Source organism: Cryptomeria japonica, chromosome 5 (assembly GCF_030272615.1).
Source record: "Cryptomeria japonica chromosome 5, Sugi_1.0, whole genome shotgun sequence".
Lineage (NCBI taxonomy): Eukaryota > Viridiplantae > Streptophyta > Pinopsida > Cupressales > Cupressaceae > Cryptomeria > Cryptomeria japonica.
The window spans coordinates 79,560,413-79,581,413 of NC_081409.1; the positions used below are offsets into that span (position 1 = coordinate 79,560,413).

General features: G+C 37.4%; 1 protein-coding gene across 3 annotated transcripts in view; it reads left to right on the top strand.

Moving 5' to 3' along the window:
- The window catches only part of LOC131032760 (filament-like plant protein 4), a 62,480-nt gene extending 46,190 nt beyond the window's left edge, over nucleotides 1-16,290 (top strand). For all 3 annotated transcript variants that reach the window (XM_057963811.2, XM_057963812.1, XM_057963813.2), the window contains exons 3-6: nucleotides 11,523-11,703; nucleotides 12,229-14,734; nucleotides 14,993-15,056; nucleotides 15,267-16,290. In XM_057963811.2, the coding sequence (XP_057819794.1) occupies nucleotides 11,523-11,703; nucleotides 12,229-14,734; nucleotides 14,993-15,056; nucleotides 15,267-15,938 (3,423 nt within the window). In that variant the 3' untranslated portion in view covers nucleotides 15,939-16,290. The remainder of the gene's footprint in view (nucleotides 1-11,522; nucleotides 11,704-12,228; nucleotides 14,735-14,992; nucleotides 15,057-15,266) is intronic.
- Nucleotides 16,291-21,001: the final 4,711 nt, after the last annotated feature.

The following is a 21,001-nucleotide window of genomic DNA, read 5'->3' on the forward strand; positions in this document are numbered from 1 at the left end:
CTGCTCCACTTGCTTAGAGAAAAGCCTATTCCTCTTAACCAAGTGGATGAAGTTTTATGCAGAACAACTCTTTGTAGCAATGGAACTAACTATTTGTGAGTATTGTTATTAGACTTGCCAATTACTTGATGAGTCTCCCATGTCTCAAAAGAGGCAGGCCCAAATGAGGCATGCTGACCCAAAAGGAGGACTTGGTGAGTTTTTGGTAGATTCATTGATTTAGTTAGACTCATCCATTTGCACAGGATTCGTGACTCTTGCTATGTGGACTTGAGGTCCAGAAAAGCCTGCTAAGTAAATATATTTTTTTACAGCAAAAACCTATAACCAAAATTTGAATAAAAGGAAAAAGATATGACTTACAAGCAAAAGCAAAAACAAAAGACATCATATAAAGAAAAATAAAAAATAAAGGACATCATTGATCATACAAAGCATAAACAAGAAGACATAGCAAAAGACAACCAGAAAACAACTTTTTTGTTAAACCTAGTTCATGACTCTATGTTGTGCTTTTTGTTATTGATGCTATGAGTGTCCTAACCTATGAGTCTTGTACATGAAAAACACTTATGAATAGTAATAATATTTAAACATTTGGTTTCCATAAGCTCAAATCTACTTTTGTATTCATTTATTTGATGTGTACTTGTGTGTGAGGAAAATAGCTTGTAATTGATTAGTTTTTTTACATCTTTAAAGTTGATTTAGAGAAGAGTACATAGAAAATCATGTCCTCTTATTTTTTTTTTCTATATATCATGTTTTTGTTTTCAAATTGTCGAATCTGTGCTAGGGTTGGTGCTAAGTCCGAAATCTGAGTCCAAAATCAGGTTGTTGAGTATGTGCTCAGTCTTGTACATGAAAAAGACTTATGAATAGTAATAATATTTAATCATTTGGTTTCCATAAGCTCAAATCTACTTTTGTATTCATTTATTTGATGTGTACTTGTGTGTGAGGAAAATAGCTTGTAATTGATTAGTTTTTTTACATCTTTAAGTTGATATAGAGGAGTACATAGAAAATCATGTCCTCTTAAATTTTTTTTCTATATATCATGTTTTTGTTTTCAAATTGTCGAATCTGTGCTAGGGTTTGTGCTAAGTACGAATCTGAGTCCAAAATCAGGTTGTTGAGTATGTGCTGAGTCTAAGTTGGGTAACAATGTGAGAGTAGGCAAGTGGTGAGCATCTCAAATCTGTTGTATCTTTGTCATGACATATCTGCCAACCAATGGGGTTGTTTTGAGCAAGAGTAGCCCTGTCTATCCTAATATCTAGTTTTCTAAATGTCAGACCTTAAAGATTGATAAATGCTATCCATTGGTCCCAAAGCCTAGATGCATCCTTAGTGATAGGCATCTTCCTATGGGCCTTCATAAACTCTTCCTTCATCTTATCATATTATGAGGAATTTTGCTAGCCTTGGGTGCATTCCACTTGAGGTTAAGACTGTTAAAGTTGTGAAATACAACCTCACAGAACCCATTGAACTCCTGTAGTCAAAATAACTTGTCACAACAATGGAAGATTCACACAAAACACAAAAGTTGCTTTGAAACCCTAGAGAAAAAATATGTAATAATAATAATCAAATCGAGAATTACAAAAGGGATCAATCCTTATAAAAGGAGATCAAAACCTAAAAACATAAACCCTAAAAGTAATTAATAGTTAATAATGAATTAATTATTAATGGGCCTAAGTTTAGCTTCAAGTGAAAAAAAAGTAAAAGTTGACTTAATTAATAAAACAATATGATTTAATTAATTAAGTAAAGAACCTTATTACTCCAACACCCCCCCTTAAGATGAAGCTAAAAAAACTAAGGACTAGATGCATAAAAGCAAAAAATGGGGGTCCCGACAACAAGGCCTGAAGAGGTACCCAAGTACAATGAAATCTCTGTAAAGTGGAGAAAAGGAGAAAACCCTGTGGTAACAAAACTCCTCTCCAAGAAGAGAAACACAAGTGTAGGACTAAGAAGCCTCCAAACAAGAATGTTCCAAAAGATAGGAACAAAAGACGAGCATGAAGAATCACTGAAGCATGAAGAAGGTGCAAACACTGCCGTAGAATGACTGCTATGATTCTGAAATACGAACCTCCTCTGAAAAAAAGATGATCAAGATCAAGAAGACATGAATCTGCATGAGTGCTCTCAATGACACTATTCGAATTCGAATCAGATGGCAAACTCAGGCAAAACATCTGGAACCCGAAGATACAAATGGCACAAGTACCAATAGTTTAAAGAACCGATCAAGTGAAAAATGGAAGGTCACCTCCAAAAATAAGAATGCAAGAGTGTCCATATGGTAAGTGCTCCATCTCATGGAAATGCATGGGTAACCAGCTGCTGCATCCACCTAGTACAGAGGAACAAATGTTGAATACATAGCTCACGCCAACGCGAAACCAACGCGAAACCAAGGAAGCATTAGCACCAACAGTAGAAACCCCCCCATAATGCTGATAAGGGAGAGGTATGACAGGTACACTGAACTTGAAAGCCATAATGTAGTGCATGAAAAAGAACCAAGAACATTTGAACGTGCAAACATGAAAGTACAAGCAAATACAAAGGGTGTGCAAACCAAGGCACACATGCATGAGAAAGGTATGAAGGCAAACCAAAGGCAAACATCAAACCCCCATGGTACTTTATATCATAGTGTGAGTACAATAAGGCACAAAAATGATGTACAAGATTCCATAATACATGTGCAATACAGAGGAACTTTATCTCAATGCATTTACAAATTCATAAGTGCTTACAATGAAAGCTCAAAGTGTCAAAAAAAGACACAAGACTGGAAATACATGAAGAATAGCCAAAAACGAGTCATCCCACACAATCGAGAAGTTTCCACGAGCTCATATGTGCAAGTAATTCACCAGAGTGTGAAAACACAAAAAACTGAATAAAGTGTACTTGGAATAAAATCTGGAAAAGTGCATGGATGGCTGTGAAGAGCTCTAAAACATCGTCCCAACACTGCTGGAATCGCAAAAAACGAAGAAATTGGCGAAAAGTTATGAGCTCAGGACTGAAAACAACACCTCTGACTTCAAACGGCTGTAGAATGCACCAACAACCAAATCAGGTGATGAGACGCACATATCTGGAAAGTTGACGAAACCAGCTTTCTGACGATATCTCGTTTGCCAAAAAACGATATCGCATGCCCAAGTTATGACCAAAACAAAAAAACCTCCTTAGGGCACAAAGGGCCATGCATAACTAACCGTACCGCTGATGTCAGCATGACATGCTGACTTCTGTAGAATATTCTGCAAATATTCCCCATCTGCCTGAAAAAAATTCCCTGTCAGAAAAATCGCCGGGAAAAATTTGGCGGCGACTGGCAAAAAACCACGGGCTTGGAAAAATAGGTGGGGGGCCTGAAAAAGGGCAGATGGTGGCCGGAAAGGCAGAGGGCGGGGGCCACAAAGATTTGGCAATGGGGGGGTGTTGATGTGTTTTTTATGCACATGCAAACACAAATAAAATACCGAAGTATCTTATCCTCTCTTGAACAAAGTTCCTGACTGCTGAAGATCTCGCTGAAGGATCAGTCGGGGTAACTCCAAGGTTCTGTTATGTAGGATCTCTACGTGTGGATAAGCTCTCTTTGGTATGATGTGATTTTGCTGGAATCACAAGGGGACTTACACTTGACGACCTAAACGTCTGATTTGCTGGAATCACAGGTCCTATTAACTAACTGGAAGACAAACAAATGACAAAAGATGCAGGGTTCAGGAAGTCTACTCTACTACCTAGAATGCAAGAAGATGGATGAATGACTAGGTGGAGTCCTACTGGGCTGGGTCTCACCATCAAGTTGAACAATTCAACACCAACTCAGTGTGATCTTCTGGGGGATGCTTCAAATATATTCAAATCGGACACCATCAGATATTGATCATCATTCAAGTTAATGCATGAACAATAGACGTGTAACGACTTGAGATTAAGCTCATTTTATGCCAGTTGACCACGCAGGGTGCACTTACAATTAGTAAGAGGCTAGTGGTATGGATTAGACGGATTCCACATAGGTGCATTCAACAACTTCTTTCATTCAATTTAATTATCTATCATCTAAAATGAAGATTCAACAAGAGACCATGCACATTGCAAAGAAACAACATATTCCACCATATCTTCAATGAAAAGAAGTCTTTACAATTAAGGCAACAATGTCTTGCCTTATCTTCTTAATCTACTCTAATTGCTATTCTACTATTTTGGCCTCTATTTACTAACTATTAACTATTAGCTATCATTGACTAACTATTAGCTTTTACAAAATGAAGAGCCGGGGCTTATATAGTGCCCACAATACAATTCAATGGCTTAGATCAATTTGAGATCAATGGCCCAGATTTTACAACGAAAACCCTAATTAGGGTTTGTTACAACAAACTTAATTCTGACCAATGAAATAATTGCATTATTTGGACACGTCTTCTCTGGAATATTCGACCAATGGATAGCCGGGGTAGGTACATCAAAGTTAGTGCCATCTTTTGATGAGTCAGGTACATTGAATCTAGACATGCTGAAGTGGACCAACCCGACTGGAGGAGTGATGACTGGGATGCCACCTTGTCTGACACTTGGTTGATGCTGAGAAGCTAACTTTAGTTAACTCTTCTGAAACTATCTACTTCTCCAACGGACCCTTGCTTTGACCTCCTTTGTCTTTGATGTGCAGGATGGATAGTGTACCTTTCCTTCAAATGCTGGACTAGAAAAGGTCCTCCCTGTCGATGCTGGGCTGGAGGAGGTCGTCCTTGATGATGCCTGCTCTTCTTTTATCTGCAAAACAAATCAAGAGATGATTAAGGACACATAATGAATTTATTTCAACATAGCATTTCCTACCTTAAATCATCAACAAGAAGATATCAAAATGAAGTTTGCTTAAGATTCTTTCCAAGGACAGGCTCCATAAGAATTTCGCCCTGGACCCTTGGGAAGGGTCAGGAGCGAATTTTGCATTCCTGGCTCAAATTCTTCTCACCTCGTGATCATACTTGCTTAGATACATGCCCAAGGACGTCCTCATTCTCAACCAACACCAAGCTTGATGTAAATTTGAGGCAAAAATGGAGGTTTTAAGAATTTTGCTCTGGACCCTTTGGAAGGGTCAGGAGCGAAATTCAAGCTTTAGGTCTTAATTCCTCATCTCCTTCACTTCAATTCATCTTGTAAGGCTAAATAACATCCTTCCATCCTCAACCATGCCCTAAGAATCAAAGTCTTGGCCTCACACAAGGGAAAAATAGTTGATTTGAAGAATTTCACTTTGGACCCTTTGGAAGGGTCAAGAGCGAAATTCCAATTTTAGCTCAAAATTCACATTTTTGAAGGTGAAACATCTTTCCAAGGCATTCTAAGTAGCTTCTTTCACCCTAGTATAGGCCCGACTTAGCACAAAATTTGGAGAAAAGGATGGTTTTAGTGTTTTTCGCTCTGGACCCTTTGGAAGGGTCTGGAGGGAATTTCTTGCTTGTAGTTCACTTCTTCATCATTTCAACTTCAATCCACCTTACAAGGCAAGGAAACACTTCACTTTTTTCATCCAACCTAAGTTTAACTTGATTTTGCAAGGCAAAATAGGTGATTGAAGGATTTTCGCCCTGGACCCTTTGGGAGGGTCAGGAGCGAAATTCCTGATTTGGCTCAAAATTTGCATTCTTGGTGATCAAGAGTCCTTCTAAGGCAATCCAAATGACTTCTCTCACCCTTGTCCAAGTTTGACTTTACTCAAATTTTGGAAGAAAAGATGGTTTTTAGGATTTTCGCTCTGGACCCTATGGAAGGGTCAGGAGCGAAAATCACTTTTAGGCTCAATTCCTTCATCTTTCGTGGTTTCTAGCAACTTAAAGTCACTCTTAGGGGCAACTTCTCCTTGATTTTATCTTATCCCACACTTGATCTAAGCAAAAAATTGATAGCAAAGAGAAGTTTTGAGAGAATTCGCTCTGGACCCTTTGGAAGGGTCAGGTGCGAAATTCTCATCCTTGACCAAAAATCATCATTTTTTCGACTTGAAACTTCTTTGCAAGGTAGAATTTTATCTTTCATTGCCCTAGGAACAAGGTTTCATGTCCAATAAAGGTCAAAAAGTAGGCTTATAAGGAATTTCGCTCTGGACCCTTTGGGAGGGTCAGGAGCGAAATTTCCTTTCTTGGCTAAAATCCTTCATTTTCATAACTTCCAAGCATCCCCAAGGATTCCAACATGTCAATTCTCTCCTTCAACATGCCTTGGTCATCAAGATTTGGCCAAACAAGGAAAGAAATGCCTCTTAGAGAGATTTTCGCTCTGGACCCTTTGGAAGGGTTAGGAGCGAAAATCTTGACTTGGGCTAGATTCTTCATTTTTTCAATTAAAAACATCTTCAAGAGGCAAAGACAAGCTATCTCCCTTCCATTCAATTCATAAAAGACCAAGAACTTGATATTCTTCAATGCAAAAATAAGAGTTTTTAGGAATTTCGCTTTGGACCCTTTGGAAGGGTCAGGAGCGAAATTTCCCTTTTTGGTCCAAAATCCTTCATTTTTCAATGCTTTCAAACATTTCAAAGGCAACAAGAATGTCCAACCTTCCTTCCAAGGTACCCTGCAAATCAAAATTTAGTCAAACTTAGGAGGAAATGAGCTTTAAGAAGATTTTCGTTCTGGACCCTTTGGAAGGGTTAGGAGCGAAAATCTCATTCCAGGCTAGATTGCTCACTTTTCAAACTTCAAACCACCTCATAAGGCAAAATTAGATCATTTTCCACATTAGGAACAAGTTTTCTAGTCCATTCAAGGCAACAAATAAGGTTTATGATGAATTTCGCTCTGGACCCTTTGGAAGGGTCAAGAGCGAAATTCTCCTTTAGGCCAAAATCTTGTTCTTCAAGATCAATCAACTCCATCTCAAGGCAAGAACATACCACCTCATCCTCAAACATGCCTTAGGAAGCAACACTTAGCCAAAATTGGGAAGGAAATGTGGACTACCAAGATTTTCGCTTTGGACACTTTGGAAGGGTCAGGAGCGAAAATCAAGATTTGAGCTTGATTCTTGACCTTTTGAACTCCAATTTTCTTTGAGAGGCAAACAAAGACCCTTCTTCACGCATCCCCATCAAGATCCTGACTTTGGCTAAAGGAAAAATGAGTGTTTTCAAGAATTTCGCTTTGGACCCTTTGGAAGGGTCAGGAGCGAAATTTTCTTCTTGACTAAAATCTTTCATCTTACCCATCATCAATCACTTCCTAGGGCTAGAACATATCAATTTGTCTTTACTATGCCTAAGGAAGCTATAATCCTGGCCTTGACAAGTGAAAATTTGATGCTAAAGGGGATTTTCGCTCTGGACCCTTTGGAAGGGTCAGGAGCGAAAATCATATTCTTGGCTAGTTCCTCACCTTGGTTCATTTCATTTTCCTCCAAATTTGATCAAATCAACTTCCTCGCTTCACAACCAAGACAAATCTCCATCCAATTTGGTCTAGGCAAGGTCCAACTGGGTTTTCAGGGCCAAAGGGAGGCAAGAAAGGGAGATTTCGCTCTGGATCCTTTGGAAGGGTCAGGAGCGAAATTCTCATTTGAGGCTAGCTTTCATCATCTTGAGATCCAAAAATTCCTCTTCAAGGCAAATATGCACCAAAACCTACCAAATCATGCCTTAGAAGCTCCTAACTTGGTCAAAGCTAAGAAGCACAATAGAGGAAATATGAATTTCGGTCTGGACCCTTTGGAAGGGTCAGGAGTGAAATTCACCTTTTGAGCCAATTTCTCACATATTTTCTCCTCCTCACACCTTGGACAAACTTCATTAGGCCTCCTTTCCTCATGATCATGCAAATTTCTCCTGTAGGTTGACATATAGCTCCAGTTTTTGTGGAAAATAGGGTTTTACATGAATTTCGCTCTGGACCCTTTGGAAGGGTCAGGAGCGAAATTCACCTTTCTAGGCTCAATTCACCTTCAAACTGGCTTGACTTTGTCTTAGGCCATATCTTTGATTCATTCCTTCCATTCCTTAGCCAAATTTGCTCAACCACTCACTGACTTCCTCGAACTTAAATGGGACACCACCAGCAAAACCAAGCCTAAGGAAGACCTTGAAAAACGCCCTTAACTTGGAGCATCAACTGACTCACCATAGCTCAAGCAGAGCCTGCTATCCAGTGATCCTCCTGACAACACTCACCATGCAAAAGCTAACAGACTAAACCCTAAAAGACCTAGAAGACAAACCCCAGAAAGCAAAATGCAGGGGTCCCCATTTGCAATGGGGCGATGTGTGAATACGTCACAACAGGGGGGCAAAAAGCCGCAGACCTGCTGCAGTCCGTACGGACTATAGCAGGGGTATGCCCCCCCTTAGATGTTTTTAAAAAAAAACTCTTTTACATAAAGTTTTTTTGATTTGTTTTTAAAAAAAATAAAATTTTTTAGTAAAAAAATTTAACAAAACCAAAAAAAAAAAAATACCAGAATTTTTTTTCTCGAAGTGCGGGCGGTCGTATGGTCGTACAAGCAAATTTTTTATGCCTCAAAGGTCTCTGATGCCCAAATTGGTCAAATTATATATCAAAATTCATGGAATTGGCCTCCTGAATCCAACCGTGAAGTCCTTTTTTGCCCCAATTGCTTCGAAAAATAGGTGCCCCCCTAGATTAGAAAAAAAGTTGAATGTTCAAACCCTCACAGATCTGGCAGCGTGAATCAAAAAGTGACAAACAAGAGGTCAATCTTGACTATTTTGTACGTGCCGGATTCAATGTTGAGGTCCAAATCAACCCAAATTGCATGGAAAACTTGCTACAGGTAGAATCTCCCAATCAAACGAACAAAAAAGCCTCAGGTTTGAAGCTCTGATACCATGTTAAAGTTGTGAAATACAACCTCACAGAACCTAGTGAACACCTGTATTCAAAATAACCTGTCACAACAATGGAAGATTCACACACAACACAAAAGTTGCTTTGAAACCCTAGAGCAAAAATGTGCAATAATAATAATCAAATCGAGAATTACAAAAGGGATCAATCCTTATAAAAGGAGATCAAAACCTAAAAACATAAACCCTAAAAGCAATTAATAATTAATAATGAAATAATTATTGACGGGCCTAAGTTTAGCTTCCTAAATTTAGCTTAAGTGAAATTAAAGTAAAAGGTGAATTAATAAATCAATATGATTTAATTAATTAAGTAAAGAACCTTATTATTCCAACAAAGACTTACTACAATTTGTGTTCCATCTCCATGTCATGATAGGCTTAATTAATGCTCTCATAAAATTCCAACTAGACTTACTACAATTTGCTTGTGTCATTGGATCAAACATGCTATCAAGTGTCATGAATCTCTTTGATGCTAGTAGAGTCTATATTAACATATCTAATTACCTTCACAGCAAATGAGATGATAGAGCAATTATATTTGCAAGCAAAGTAAAGAATAGATTAAAAGTGAGTGTGAAAGTTTTTCAAAATTAAAATATAAGGTAAAATAGAATTACAAAAATAAAAACTTAAAACATAAAATTGAAAATCAAAAAGATTATCAACATTTTTAATTTGTTACCTCATACACAACCACCAAGTTTCTTGAGGACCTTTTGCTTCACCTTCTTCTCTTATTTTGACTTTGCCTCAGCCCACATTTTCCATCACCACAAATGAAAATGGATTGTATAGCCTATTGCAATTCCAACACCCACTCCAACGAAATAAAATAGCAAGCATATCTAGTCACTACTGGTTTGAGGAATTTTTTCTTTGAAAAAAACTTGAAGAATGCATGTGATGTGTGATGGTTGCTTGCTAACATCTGCATGTCTTTAGGTTTGGCCACCATTGTTTTCACCCAAGCTATCTTCCCATTGATTTTCAATGTGTTGGCCAATGTAAGAACTCTCCACCATCAATCGAACTTGCAAACTTGAGCTAGATTGGTTACAACTTCCACAATCTTTGAACCTCCAACCTCCTCTATGGCCAACTTCAAAAGTTGAAATTGGAATTCTGCATTCCTATGCTTCCTGAACAACTTTAATAAAATATGATAGAGCAGAACATTTAGCAGTAATATTAGTCAGTAGTGTCTACTATTAGTCCACCATTGCATGATAATAAGTAGCCCTCTCCTATATAGGTTTGTCTCATGTTCTCCATCAAGTAGTTGACCCTTAAATCTTGTTTGTCAAGGATGGTGGTATGTAATATAAGTTCTCCGAAGGGGCAATATGAGGATCCAGTTGTCTTTGCCCGTTTTCAGAAGTATGGAGAATGTGCTACTTGAAATGGAATGGCATGTGGATAAAAGAATTTGGCTACAATATCAACAAGCTTGAAACTGTATTTCAGCCATCAGCTGTAGCCTTTCTCTTCCTTCTTCTATGATACTCTTCACTCAAACCATCCATTTATAAATAACAAATTCGAATGATCTATCAATTCTATCATATATTGCAGAGGTACACCGCTCACTTTTGCCTTTCCATCCTTGACAAACCTATTCAATGCTTTCGTCTAAGGTCATTTTCACAAACCCTAATATGATGGCTAGCCACACTAGTAAATATGACTAACCTACTGTAACTCCATGGAAATCTGTTTTGCATAAATGGTACAACCAGTGATTGCTCCTGCTTGAATTTGGACTTGGTTTTGTCTAAAATAGTTACATATTGCAATAAGGGTTTTGTGGGTTTGAATAACCTTTTTGCATGAGCTTTGACAATGGCTGAAGGTTATTCAAGAGGCTTCTTGCAACAATAATCCATAATACTTCATTGACATCCATTTCTTTCCTCTCATATTCATCACTCGAAGAACCCATGTTGGTTATTTTTCTTTATAAAGAAGAATGGACCAACATACAAAAAAAATCAGCAAAAAAATGGCCCAAGATCTTTTGACAATGAGAAAAAAGGTCCCAATTTCAGACATAGTGATTAAAATTTATTTGGCAGTGAGCGATTGATCACATAATTGTTACAAGTGCTAACTCTTTAGTTACCTTATTAGACATAACTAATGTGTGTTCTTACATTATTATTATAAGCAATAAATGCCTAGCAGTTTTAAGTTCTAACATTATATGATATCTAATAGCCCTTTTTTTTTCCCCAATTTAAAAAAATCTGAGTCTCAAAAAAAGTTTAAAAACACTGCAAGGATGTCGAGCATTGTTGGGAGATGTTTTGTGGATGCGTGCCCCAATATTGATAGACAAGGGATGATTCCTGCTGTGCTTGTGTACTGGAAATGTCAGCGAGAACAAAGATAAGAGGAAATGTGTTCCTGAATAAACCTAGAGAGTATCAAATCATTAGCTTTGTTTCTTGTTGAAGTCAATTAGGATGGTAGCATTTTTTATAGATTCATGATGATATTATAAAATATTCTCCTTTCTGTTCCCTTGTTTGATGCATCTACATGAATTTCAAAAGTACATAGCTCTCTTGTGCTAGAATAATTATTTTATTTGGTTGGGCAGGATACCATCAAGACTCTTGCAGATCATGTTCGGATGTCAGAAGAGGCAATGATTCAAGTTCATGAGTCAGAGGAGAAAGTAAAGTATTTAAATGAAAAGCTTTCTGCTGCAATGTCAGAGATTGGTACTAAGGAAAGTCTGGTGAAACAGCATGCCAAAGTTGCAGAAGACGCTGTGTCAGGTAGGATTCTTTACTGTTCTCTTTTACCATTTGTGTGTTAATTTCATATAAATTAATTTAGATTTCAGTGGTGACAAGTGGCTGTTGGGCTTGAAGAAAAGCACATATATGAGGGAGTCCCTAGTGAATCTCCAATAAAGTGAGACATAATTGCAGGGAAAATAATATTAACCAGTGACATACTAAAAGAAGCACAAAAATGAAGCAAGCCAAACAGTTCTTGTTAACTGAAAATTAAATCAAGCAATACTCTCTCCTGACATTAGGGATTCGGAAGAAATTGGTGATAGGGTTCATGAAATAGAGAAACTAATTTGAACGTCTCTTTCAAATATCTACTTCGACAATTTTTATGTTTATAATTTTGTTAGCAGGCAGTGTTGTTTGACTAATTAGCAAATTACATTTTCGTTTCATGTAGGCGTGCCATTTTTCTTGGAAAAATGTCATACACAACATTCTGTTTCCCTATATCATTTATCGTCATGCTCTGAAATTTGGTTGAGTGTCTTGTTTTCTTGGCAGGTTGGGAGAAGGCCCAAAATGAAGCACTAGCTTCAAAACAACAGGTCGAGTCTCTAACACAGCAAAAGGCTGTTCTTGAAGAACGAGTAACCCATTTGGATGGTGCTCTAAAAGAGTGCATGAAGCAACTCCGGCATGTAAGAGAAGAGCAAGAGCATAAAATTCATGAGGTTGTTATCAGCAAGACCAGAGAATGTGATAAAATCAAATTTGAATTTGAGGCCAAATTAGTGAATTTGGAACAGCAACTTCTTCAAGCAAGTGCAGAGAATACTGCACTATCCAGGTCATTGCAGGAACGTTCAAGATCATTGGCAGAATTAAATCAACTTAGATCTCAAGCTGAAGCTGAAGTTAAAGTGCTCCAAGTTAATATCGAGTCATATCAAAATGAGAATTCTTCTCTCAAATATGAACTTAATGTGCTTAGCAAGGAACTTGAGATCCGGAATGAAGAAAGAAATATGAGCATGAAAAGTGCAGATGCAGCTAACAAGCAACAGTTGGAAACTGTTAAAAAGATTGCAAAATTAGAAGCTGAGTGTCAAAGACTCCGTGGTTTGCTACGGAAAAAATTGCCAGGGCCTGCTGCACTTGCTCAAATGAAGATGGAAGTTGAGAACTGGGGAAAGGAGTCAGGAGAAGGAAGGAAAAGGAGGTCACCTGTGAAAGCTTCTGGTTTATATCTTTCAACTTCATATGATTCTAGCTATGATGATTCTCATGAACAAGGTCAAAAGGAGTCTGAGTTTCTAACTGAACGCCTTTTCACCATGGAAGAGGAAACAAAAATGCTAAAAGAGGCTTTGTCAAAGCGTAATAGTGAGCTTCAAGCTTCAAGAATGATGTGTGCCAGAACAGCTAGTAAACTTTCTAGTGTAGAGAAACAATTAGAAGTTATAAACAATGGTCAGAAACGAAGAAAACCTGCCCTTGACATGCATGTAGAACAACCGCGAGGTCAAACTACAAGCAACCCACCAAGCTTAACCTCAGTGTCTGAAGATGGGAATGATGATGAGATAAGCTGTGCAGAGTCATGGGCCTCTGCACTGATATCAGAGCTATCTCACATTCAGAAAGAAAAGAGCTCAGTAACTACTACTAAGGCTTTGGACTCATGCAATATGGATCTAATGGATGATTTCACAGAGATGGAGAAGTTGGCCTCCCTCCCTTCACCAAAAATGGACCAGACAATTGGTAAATTAGATGACCGAAGTGAAAAGGGTGTGGTGGGAACCGAAGAGAAGATTTTCTTGGAAGAAACTCTTGCAAAAAGGGATTCAGAGCTTCAATCTGCCAATCAGCAATGCCTAGATCTGTCCAAAAAGCTAGCTTCTGTACAAGAAGAGTTGACTGAATTGCAATCTAAAAATCTTGCCAATGAGAATACTTTAATCAATCTTCAGGCAAGATTAGATATGATATTTGAGGCACAAGCTGAAGGTGGGGATGTGCAAAAGGTTTTGCAGGATGTTCAGTGTGCTATGGCAGAAGAAGTTGAAGCACTTTCTACTTCTCATGCTTGTGATAGGAAGCTCCCAAAACAGCCTGTACCTTCACATGACTTTGATAATCAAGTAAATGCTTTTCAGTTCACCAAAAGTTTGACAGAGGAGGGGGCGATTTCTCCCTCTGATACTACAGTTGATATTGATGTTACTGATCCTAAGCTTGAAAGTACTGTGTGTAGAGTTGTTACTCTTGTAGAGTCTATTGCCAATGAAGCTAGAAGTTCACATAATTTCCCAGCCTCCAAACTGCATGATCTAGATGTCAGCATTGAGATGTTTACAAAATCCATAAATCAAATTTTATATGGTAAACCAGATATCATAGAGTTTGTTTCTGAGCTATCATCAGTCCTGGTCCAGCTTTCTGAAATGAGTGCTCCTGCTTTTGGTAAATGTGATGCTCACAATGAATTAAATATGGCGGACAGTATAAAATCCGGAGTAGGTAAGTCTAATGACTTTGAAAATGGGAATCTTGATCCTAGTTCATTGAGAGAGGATACGGCTTCTAGCTCCCCTTCTATGCCATCATATACTAGTAGTCCAAATGCAAATACTGAGCTCAGTGTGATTCAAGAGGAAAAAGCAGCTTTGGAGTCGGAGGTGAAGGCTGGAATGGCTAGATATGCAGTTCTACAAGAGGAGCTCACACAGGCAAAGGCAGAGAAAGCTGAGTTAGACACTGAGTTATTGGCATCCAAAGAGAAGCTAACCCAAACAAATGCTCAACTCACTGAGGCAGAGCACACACTGGTAAACTTGCAAGAACAACTTACTTCTGCTTTGGAGTCAAAGAAAATAGCAGAGAATGAGTTGGAAACCATGACATCATCCAAAGCAGATTTGGAGTCCCAGTTGAAGGCAGCAGAAGTGGATATCAAGCATTTGCATGAAAAAGTGGAGGCTCTAGAGTCTGAACTTAAAGAGGAACACAAACACTATGTGGATGCTGAGGCAAAGTGTCAAGAGCTACAGGAATCGTTGCAAAGGTTAGTGAAAGTTACAAACATGTAATCTATATTAGTTAGGTTTATTGTTTTGTGCAACATGGAAAAATTGAAGAATGAGTCACAAATGTGTCAAGCACTTTTCACCTTAAGGAGAAATTTCTTAGCATTTTTGCTTGCGAGAATGGATATGACGTAGAAATTTCCATTTTGCTCTGAAATTATGGATTTTAACTTTAAGCTATGTGGTATTGGAAATTTGTGCTAATTCTATACATTTATTGTGTTGTTGAATCTCAGGAAAGAGGAAGAGTTGGCAAGTTTGCAGTCCTCAATTGCAGATAATGATTCCACAATGAGACAGGTATAGACTATTAATGTATTGGATCAATTGTTTTCCAAACTTGATGAGGATTATATTTGATTTCCAATAGACAAGTTATTCTTAATTACCAACCAGCAGCTACGATAAAAAACACTACTTTCTTGTTTCATACTGTTTAGAGTTTTAGAAGATTGTCTTAAAAATAAGAAAGAGTCAATATTAGTTATTAACAGTCCTTTTTTAATGCAGAAACGAGAAATAGAAGCCGCTGCAGAGAAGATTGCTGAGTGCCAGAAAACAATACTTAATGTAGGGAGACAGTTGAATGCCCTATCTTCTCCAAATCATTCTGTAGACTGGTCTTCTGACAAAGAAAATGGGCTGTTCATCAGTACATCATCTGTTCGAGCATCCCAGAAGGAATCACATGACACAAAACGTTCCAGACATAATATAGAGGATCTATCCAATTCCACTAGTCAGGAAACTGAAAGGAATGGAAGAATTGAACAGGGTGCTTCCTGGAGTTCATATACCAACCATGCCTCAGGGGTATGTGAACCTAATATTCCAGTATCAGGAAATAACAAGCAAAAGACTGGCCAATACACCAGCATATCATCTGGTAGCCCTGCTCATGACTTGTTGAAAAATAACGAATCCATTGCACCAATCCATGAAGATTGTATAGAAGGCCACCCAACATTGCCTAGCTCTTCGGATACTGAACCAAGTTCCTCAAGTATGGCCCTTGTAGTTGTGAAGCCTACTCATCGAAAAATTAAGATTCCTCGTTCTTCAACAGGAATATCCAAGTCTTTGACTGCAGATGAGGGAAAACCATCATCTTCAGTTTCCTCATCAGAAAAGCATGGAAGTGGGTTCAGCAGGTTCTTTTCAAGGACAAGGACTAACCATTAGACAAAGGCAGAATCTACCGCCCATAAATGTGAATTGTTAAACTGCATGGTAGCTTGTCTATTCTTTTATTTGCCTACCTTTGGATATGGCTCTATAGTAGTTAAGACTAAAACCCAATCAATCGAAATCAGTGACTTATAAATGATGTCAATATTACTACAAAACAGCTGCTTTCAGTCTCAAGTATAACACCTTTGTAAATTCCAAGAGGTGTGAGGTTTGTTTCTTTGCCAATCTTGTGGCATTAGGAAGTAGCCCAGCTATGCTGGAATTTGTAAATGTTATGACTCTTGATGGTGCAGCACACCAACCATCATAATTCATTAATTTATATGAGCTCAAATTCATCCTTTTTGAGATAGCCAATTATATTTCTAGCGTGGAATTTGATCATACTGACAATAATGCCTGAAAATTCAACAGTAATATGATTTTCTAATCAATATAGTTTAGGCATATATATGGCAGAGGAAACCAATTCAGTATAGTGGAGAATTTCATCCCCATTGAACTTTATGTTTGGTCCTTTGGAGCCAGAAGTCCATCTTTTATTTTAGTGTATTTATATAATTATATTCCAAACTATCTATGATGTTTGAATGCAGAAATGGTTGGGATTTGTTAATATGAACCCATAATCTACTGGTACTGGTTCTTATTATCTCTTGATATTGGTGTAATCTTGCCTTCGTTGGTAGATATTTAAGAAAAGATCTTCTGTTGGTTGAGTTAGCAGCTAAGGTTAATAGTAATCTATATGTGCTCAAATTATTGAAACCGATTAGTTCTCTTAGGAAGGCCTGAGGAGTGGCAAAAGTACATTGAAAGTACTCTTTAAAAGAATATAAATCTTTTTGTTGCCATCTTTGACCAGCCCCTTGCTAATATGCTGTTGGATCCAGAAACAACACCCCTAAATCTTAGATCTTTTATGCATCTTCAAGGGTGGTTTTGTCATCAAGAAGAGAAAAAGAGGATTATCAACAGACTTGGACAGCTAGAGGTCAACTCCGAGAGTGGGTTCTCTTTCATGTTTTGAGTTCAGCTTAGACTCGGGAGGGTATTCCTAGTAGTATACCTCATTAATATTGAAATCAAACAAAATGAACAACAAAACATAATAAAATCTAAACCCAATTGCATACTTGACCCCAAATTCTATATAATGGGACATCTCTACACTGTTACACAGCCTAGCTTTTCGTTTATAGTTAGAACAATTCAACATTTAAAACCTTCAAGAAACCTATAGACAAAATTGGAGCCAAAATTGGTTCCGTGAGCAACCCTTTGATTGTTGAACCCATTAGCATATAAATATTTGTTGTTGAAGCTTACAATTCACACAAGGCAGCCTTGAAATCATAAAAATGGCTAAACTATAATCCTCTACATAGCCATCCACGAGTTGCGATTTGTGAATAAAATCACATGAAAATCGTTGGAAAATATTTGAAAATGTTGTAGGAAACAAGGAGAAACATGTAATAGATTTGCAAAAGCACATTACATTGATGGCGCCTTATGATCTTAAGTGATATAGTCCATCTAAGTCCACAAAATCCACTAACGACACTAACTAATTGCTTGTAGACACTAGTGTTGCAAATATGATTTTGTTTTGTCATGACGTCAAACTTCTTGTCATTGATGTCAACCATGGTTTGGAAGTTGATCCTGAAGTATGTGATTAGTGGTCCTGTGTTAGGTGTTTGCTTATGTGTTCATATTGGTGTATGGTGGTTGATGGTGGTCACATGGTTGTCTTATGTCCATTTCGGAGCATTGAAGATGTATTTGGATGTCCACAACAAACTTTGGTTAAGTGTGACTATTTCAGTGAATAGTCTGTCAGATTGGGTTTAGTTTTCTGGTTGAAATTGTGTTGCATTTATTCACATTTGATTGTGGTTGTAGTAGCATGTTGGTGAATGCAAAAGAATGTTATATCCAAGGTTTCATGTTCTCATTGATCCACAACTGATTTGGTGTCAGTCTGATTGCCGAATCTGTAGTGTCGGTGTACTTGTTTGCAGAAATGCTTTGCATTCCTTCACCTTCTAATGTTTCTGGTGTTGTGGTTTTCTAATGTAGTATTGTCAGTGTTAGGTGATGGTATGTGATGCATTCACTAGTGTTGTGGAGGTTCACATCATATTTTGAGTATGTTTGATTGGGTTGCATCATCGATTCTATCCTTTGGAGTCGATTTGAGTGTTTTTTGGTTTGTACAGTTGTGTGCGGAGTTGAAGGTGATGATTCAGGATTGTTAGGAAGGTGTGCTGACATAGGTGATGCTATGTGATGCATTCGCAAGTGTTGTGGAGGTTCGCATCATATTTTGAGTATGTTTGATTGGGTTGCATCGTCGATTCTATCCTCTGGAGTCGACTTGAGTGCTTTTTGGTTTGTACGGTTGTGTGCGGAGTTGAAGGTGATGATTTAGGATTGTTAGGAAGGTGTGCTGATATGGTGTGATGCTTCACACATCTTGTTTTCCTTCCGCATTTCTTTGGAGAAAGCTTTTGGGGCTGACAGTTTAAACTCTGCATGTTACATCTAATTAGGCTGACCGAATTGATATATCTTTTTGTTGCGAATGATATGTAAGGGGTGAGATCTTCTGGAGGATTGTGTGAGTTGTATGGGAAGTCGTATATGGTGTATGGTATAAGTGCGAAGGTGGGCAATTACAAACTAGCAAGAATGAAATCAGTTTCAAATGTTTAGAATAGTGAACTGTAATCAACATTTCAGAGGACAAGCTTGTACTCAGTACAACAATAATTACTCTTTGTAATCAAATCTATTGTTTCTTGCCCTGAAGAAGTGATCTTCAATGTTTTGCAAGTCCATTGTAGCTTGCGCTAAGGTTGTGTGCATTAGCTTGCAAGTCCAACTTAGAGTACTGATCTTCCTTGGCCTAGAGCCTAAAACTTTGTAATCTGTTTTCATATAATGAGATAGTTCTCACCGTGGTTTTTCTTATATTGGACTTTCCATAGAAAATCTTGGTGTCCTTGTGTGATTGATCTTTTGTTGTTGTTTTTGATTAAGGTAAAAACAGGTTTTGATGTTTTGTGTGATTGATCTTTTGTTGTTGTTATTTACTTCTACACATATGATAATTGGAATGAATGATGAATGAATGTTAAAGTTTTAATATATGCCAATTCACCCCCCCTCTCTTAGCATCCAAAAGTGTTTCAACAATTGGTATCAGAGGAAGGTTCCTGAAGAGATAGTCTAACAATTAAGGTAGATCCGAGATTTGAACACAATGTTTGAATATGAAGATTTGGATGCTATGGAATCACATGATTGTGATATTGATGCAGTTGTAGATCTTGAAGGAGACTTAAGACTAGCTCTATTTTAGGATTATTAGAAAAAGTTCAAGAAAGAAGAACATGTTGTCCATTTAAAAAGACAAATTGATGAAGGAAAGAAGACCATTGATGATCTTGAAACAAAGCTACATATCATATCTAAAGAGTGCACTAAGCTTGAAGAAGTGGTCATGTTGAGGAAAGAATTGAAAGAGGCAAAATAAAAAATTGATGAGAACATGAAGCTCAAAGGTGGTAGTGATTTGCTTAATGAGATGCTAAGTGCCCAAAAACCATCTAAGTACAAAGGAGGTCTTGGTTTTGACAAAGGAGAATGTTCTAAAACTCCTAACAAAGATGACAAGGGAAGGAAAAGGTCAAGGATGAATCCAAGAAGACTAATGAAGATCAAAAGGGTTTCACTCAAGTTCGAAACAAGAAGAAATTCAAGAAGCCTCCTCCTGCTCAAACTAGGTACTCTCCATCATTCAATGGTAAATGTTTTACATACAACTAATTTGGTCATAGAGGCAGTGAATGTAGAATTTAAACCAGATCTCAATCATTTAATTGACAATACTATGCTTGCAATAAGTTTGGAAATAAGGTAAATGAATGCATAAGTAGAATGATGTGGATGTAGAGGATGATGTCCCTCTCATCTAGAGAAAAAAAATATTGGTCTCCATGGCTAAGACCTTTGCTAAGAAGGAGATAGTAGTTGAAAAGAAGAAACAAAAGAAAATAGAAAAGGGAAAGAAGAAGAAGTTTGATACCCCTCTGATTGATATTGATTATCAACCTCTTGATCTTAACAGGTTTAGTGAATGCTATCTGCTAGCATGATTCTTTGAAGGTGTCTATAGGATTGTATAAGGATTCCCCTTCGACAAATAAGGTGACAATAGAGAAGGCCATTGTGTGATACTTGATCACTTTCAACAAGAACGTTATTGATATTGGGGTAATCCCACATTAATGGTTCCCATTTTCGTCAACGAAGGAAATTGGCGAAAGTTGGGAAATTATTTTTGGGGGGGTTCGAACGAAGTAGGGTGGTTTGAGTGAGCTCCCCTCAGGGTTCGAGTGAACCCGCCATCGGATGTGGGTTCGCTCAAACCACAAGTGGATTTTGGGTTCGTTCGAACCCTTTAAAAATTAATATTTTAAGGGGTTCGATCGAACCCCCCCTTCGCTCGAACCCAATTTGTAATTGGTTTTTTCAAACTTGCATAAGACTACGACAGTTAAACTGTCATTTTCCAACTTGTCTTTTTCTGTCCAGTGGGGGTTAGATCGAACCCGTTGTCAGCATCACGTCACCGTGCTCTATCTGCAATAGCTAGCATGTCTCACATTTCAACTTTTGACCTACATTATTTCAGGTGCACAAAATAACCTTTTTTCTTGTTTAATAATGTATTTTTTTATTAAATTTATTCAATAATTAATAAATAATTTGTTTGTTAATTTTTTTTAAAATTAAATAATTGTATATTTATTGTTTTTCAGCATTTTAGAAAAATGTTTGATAATTTATTATTTTTCATTATTTTAGAAAAATGTTTGATAATTTAATGTTTTGATTGAAATTTGTCAATTTGTTTTTAAAATTACATAATTGTATATGTATTTTTTTTCAACATTTTAAAAAATTGTTATGAAAAACTTAGAAAACTAACGTAGTAAATTAGAACTTAGAAAAACATTAGCAAAAAAAGAAAATTAGAAAAA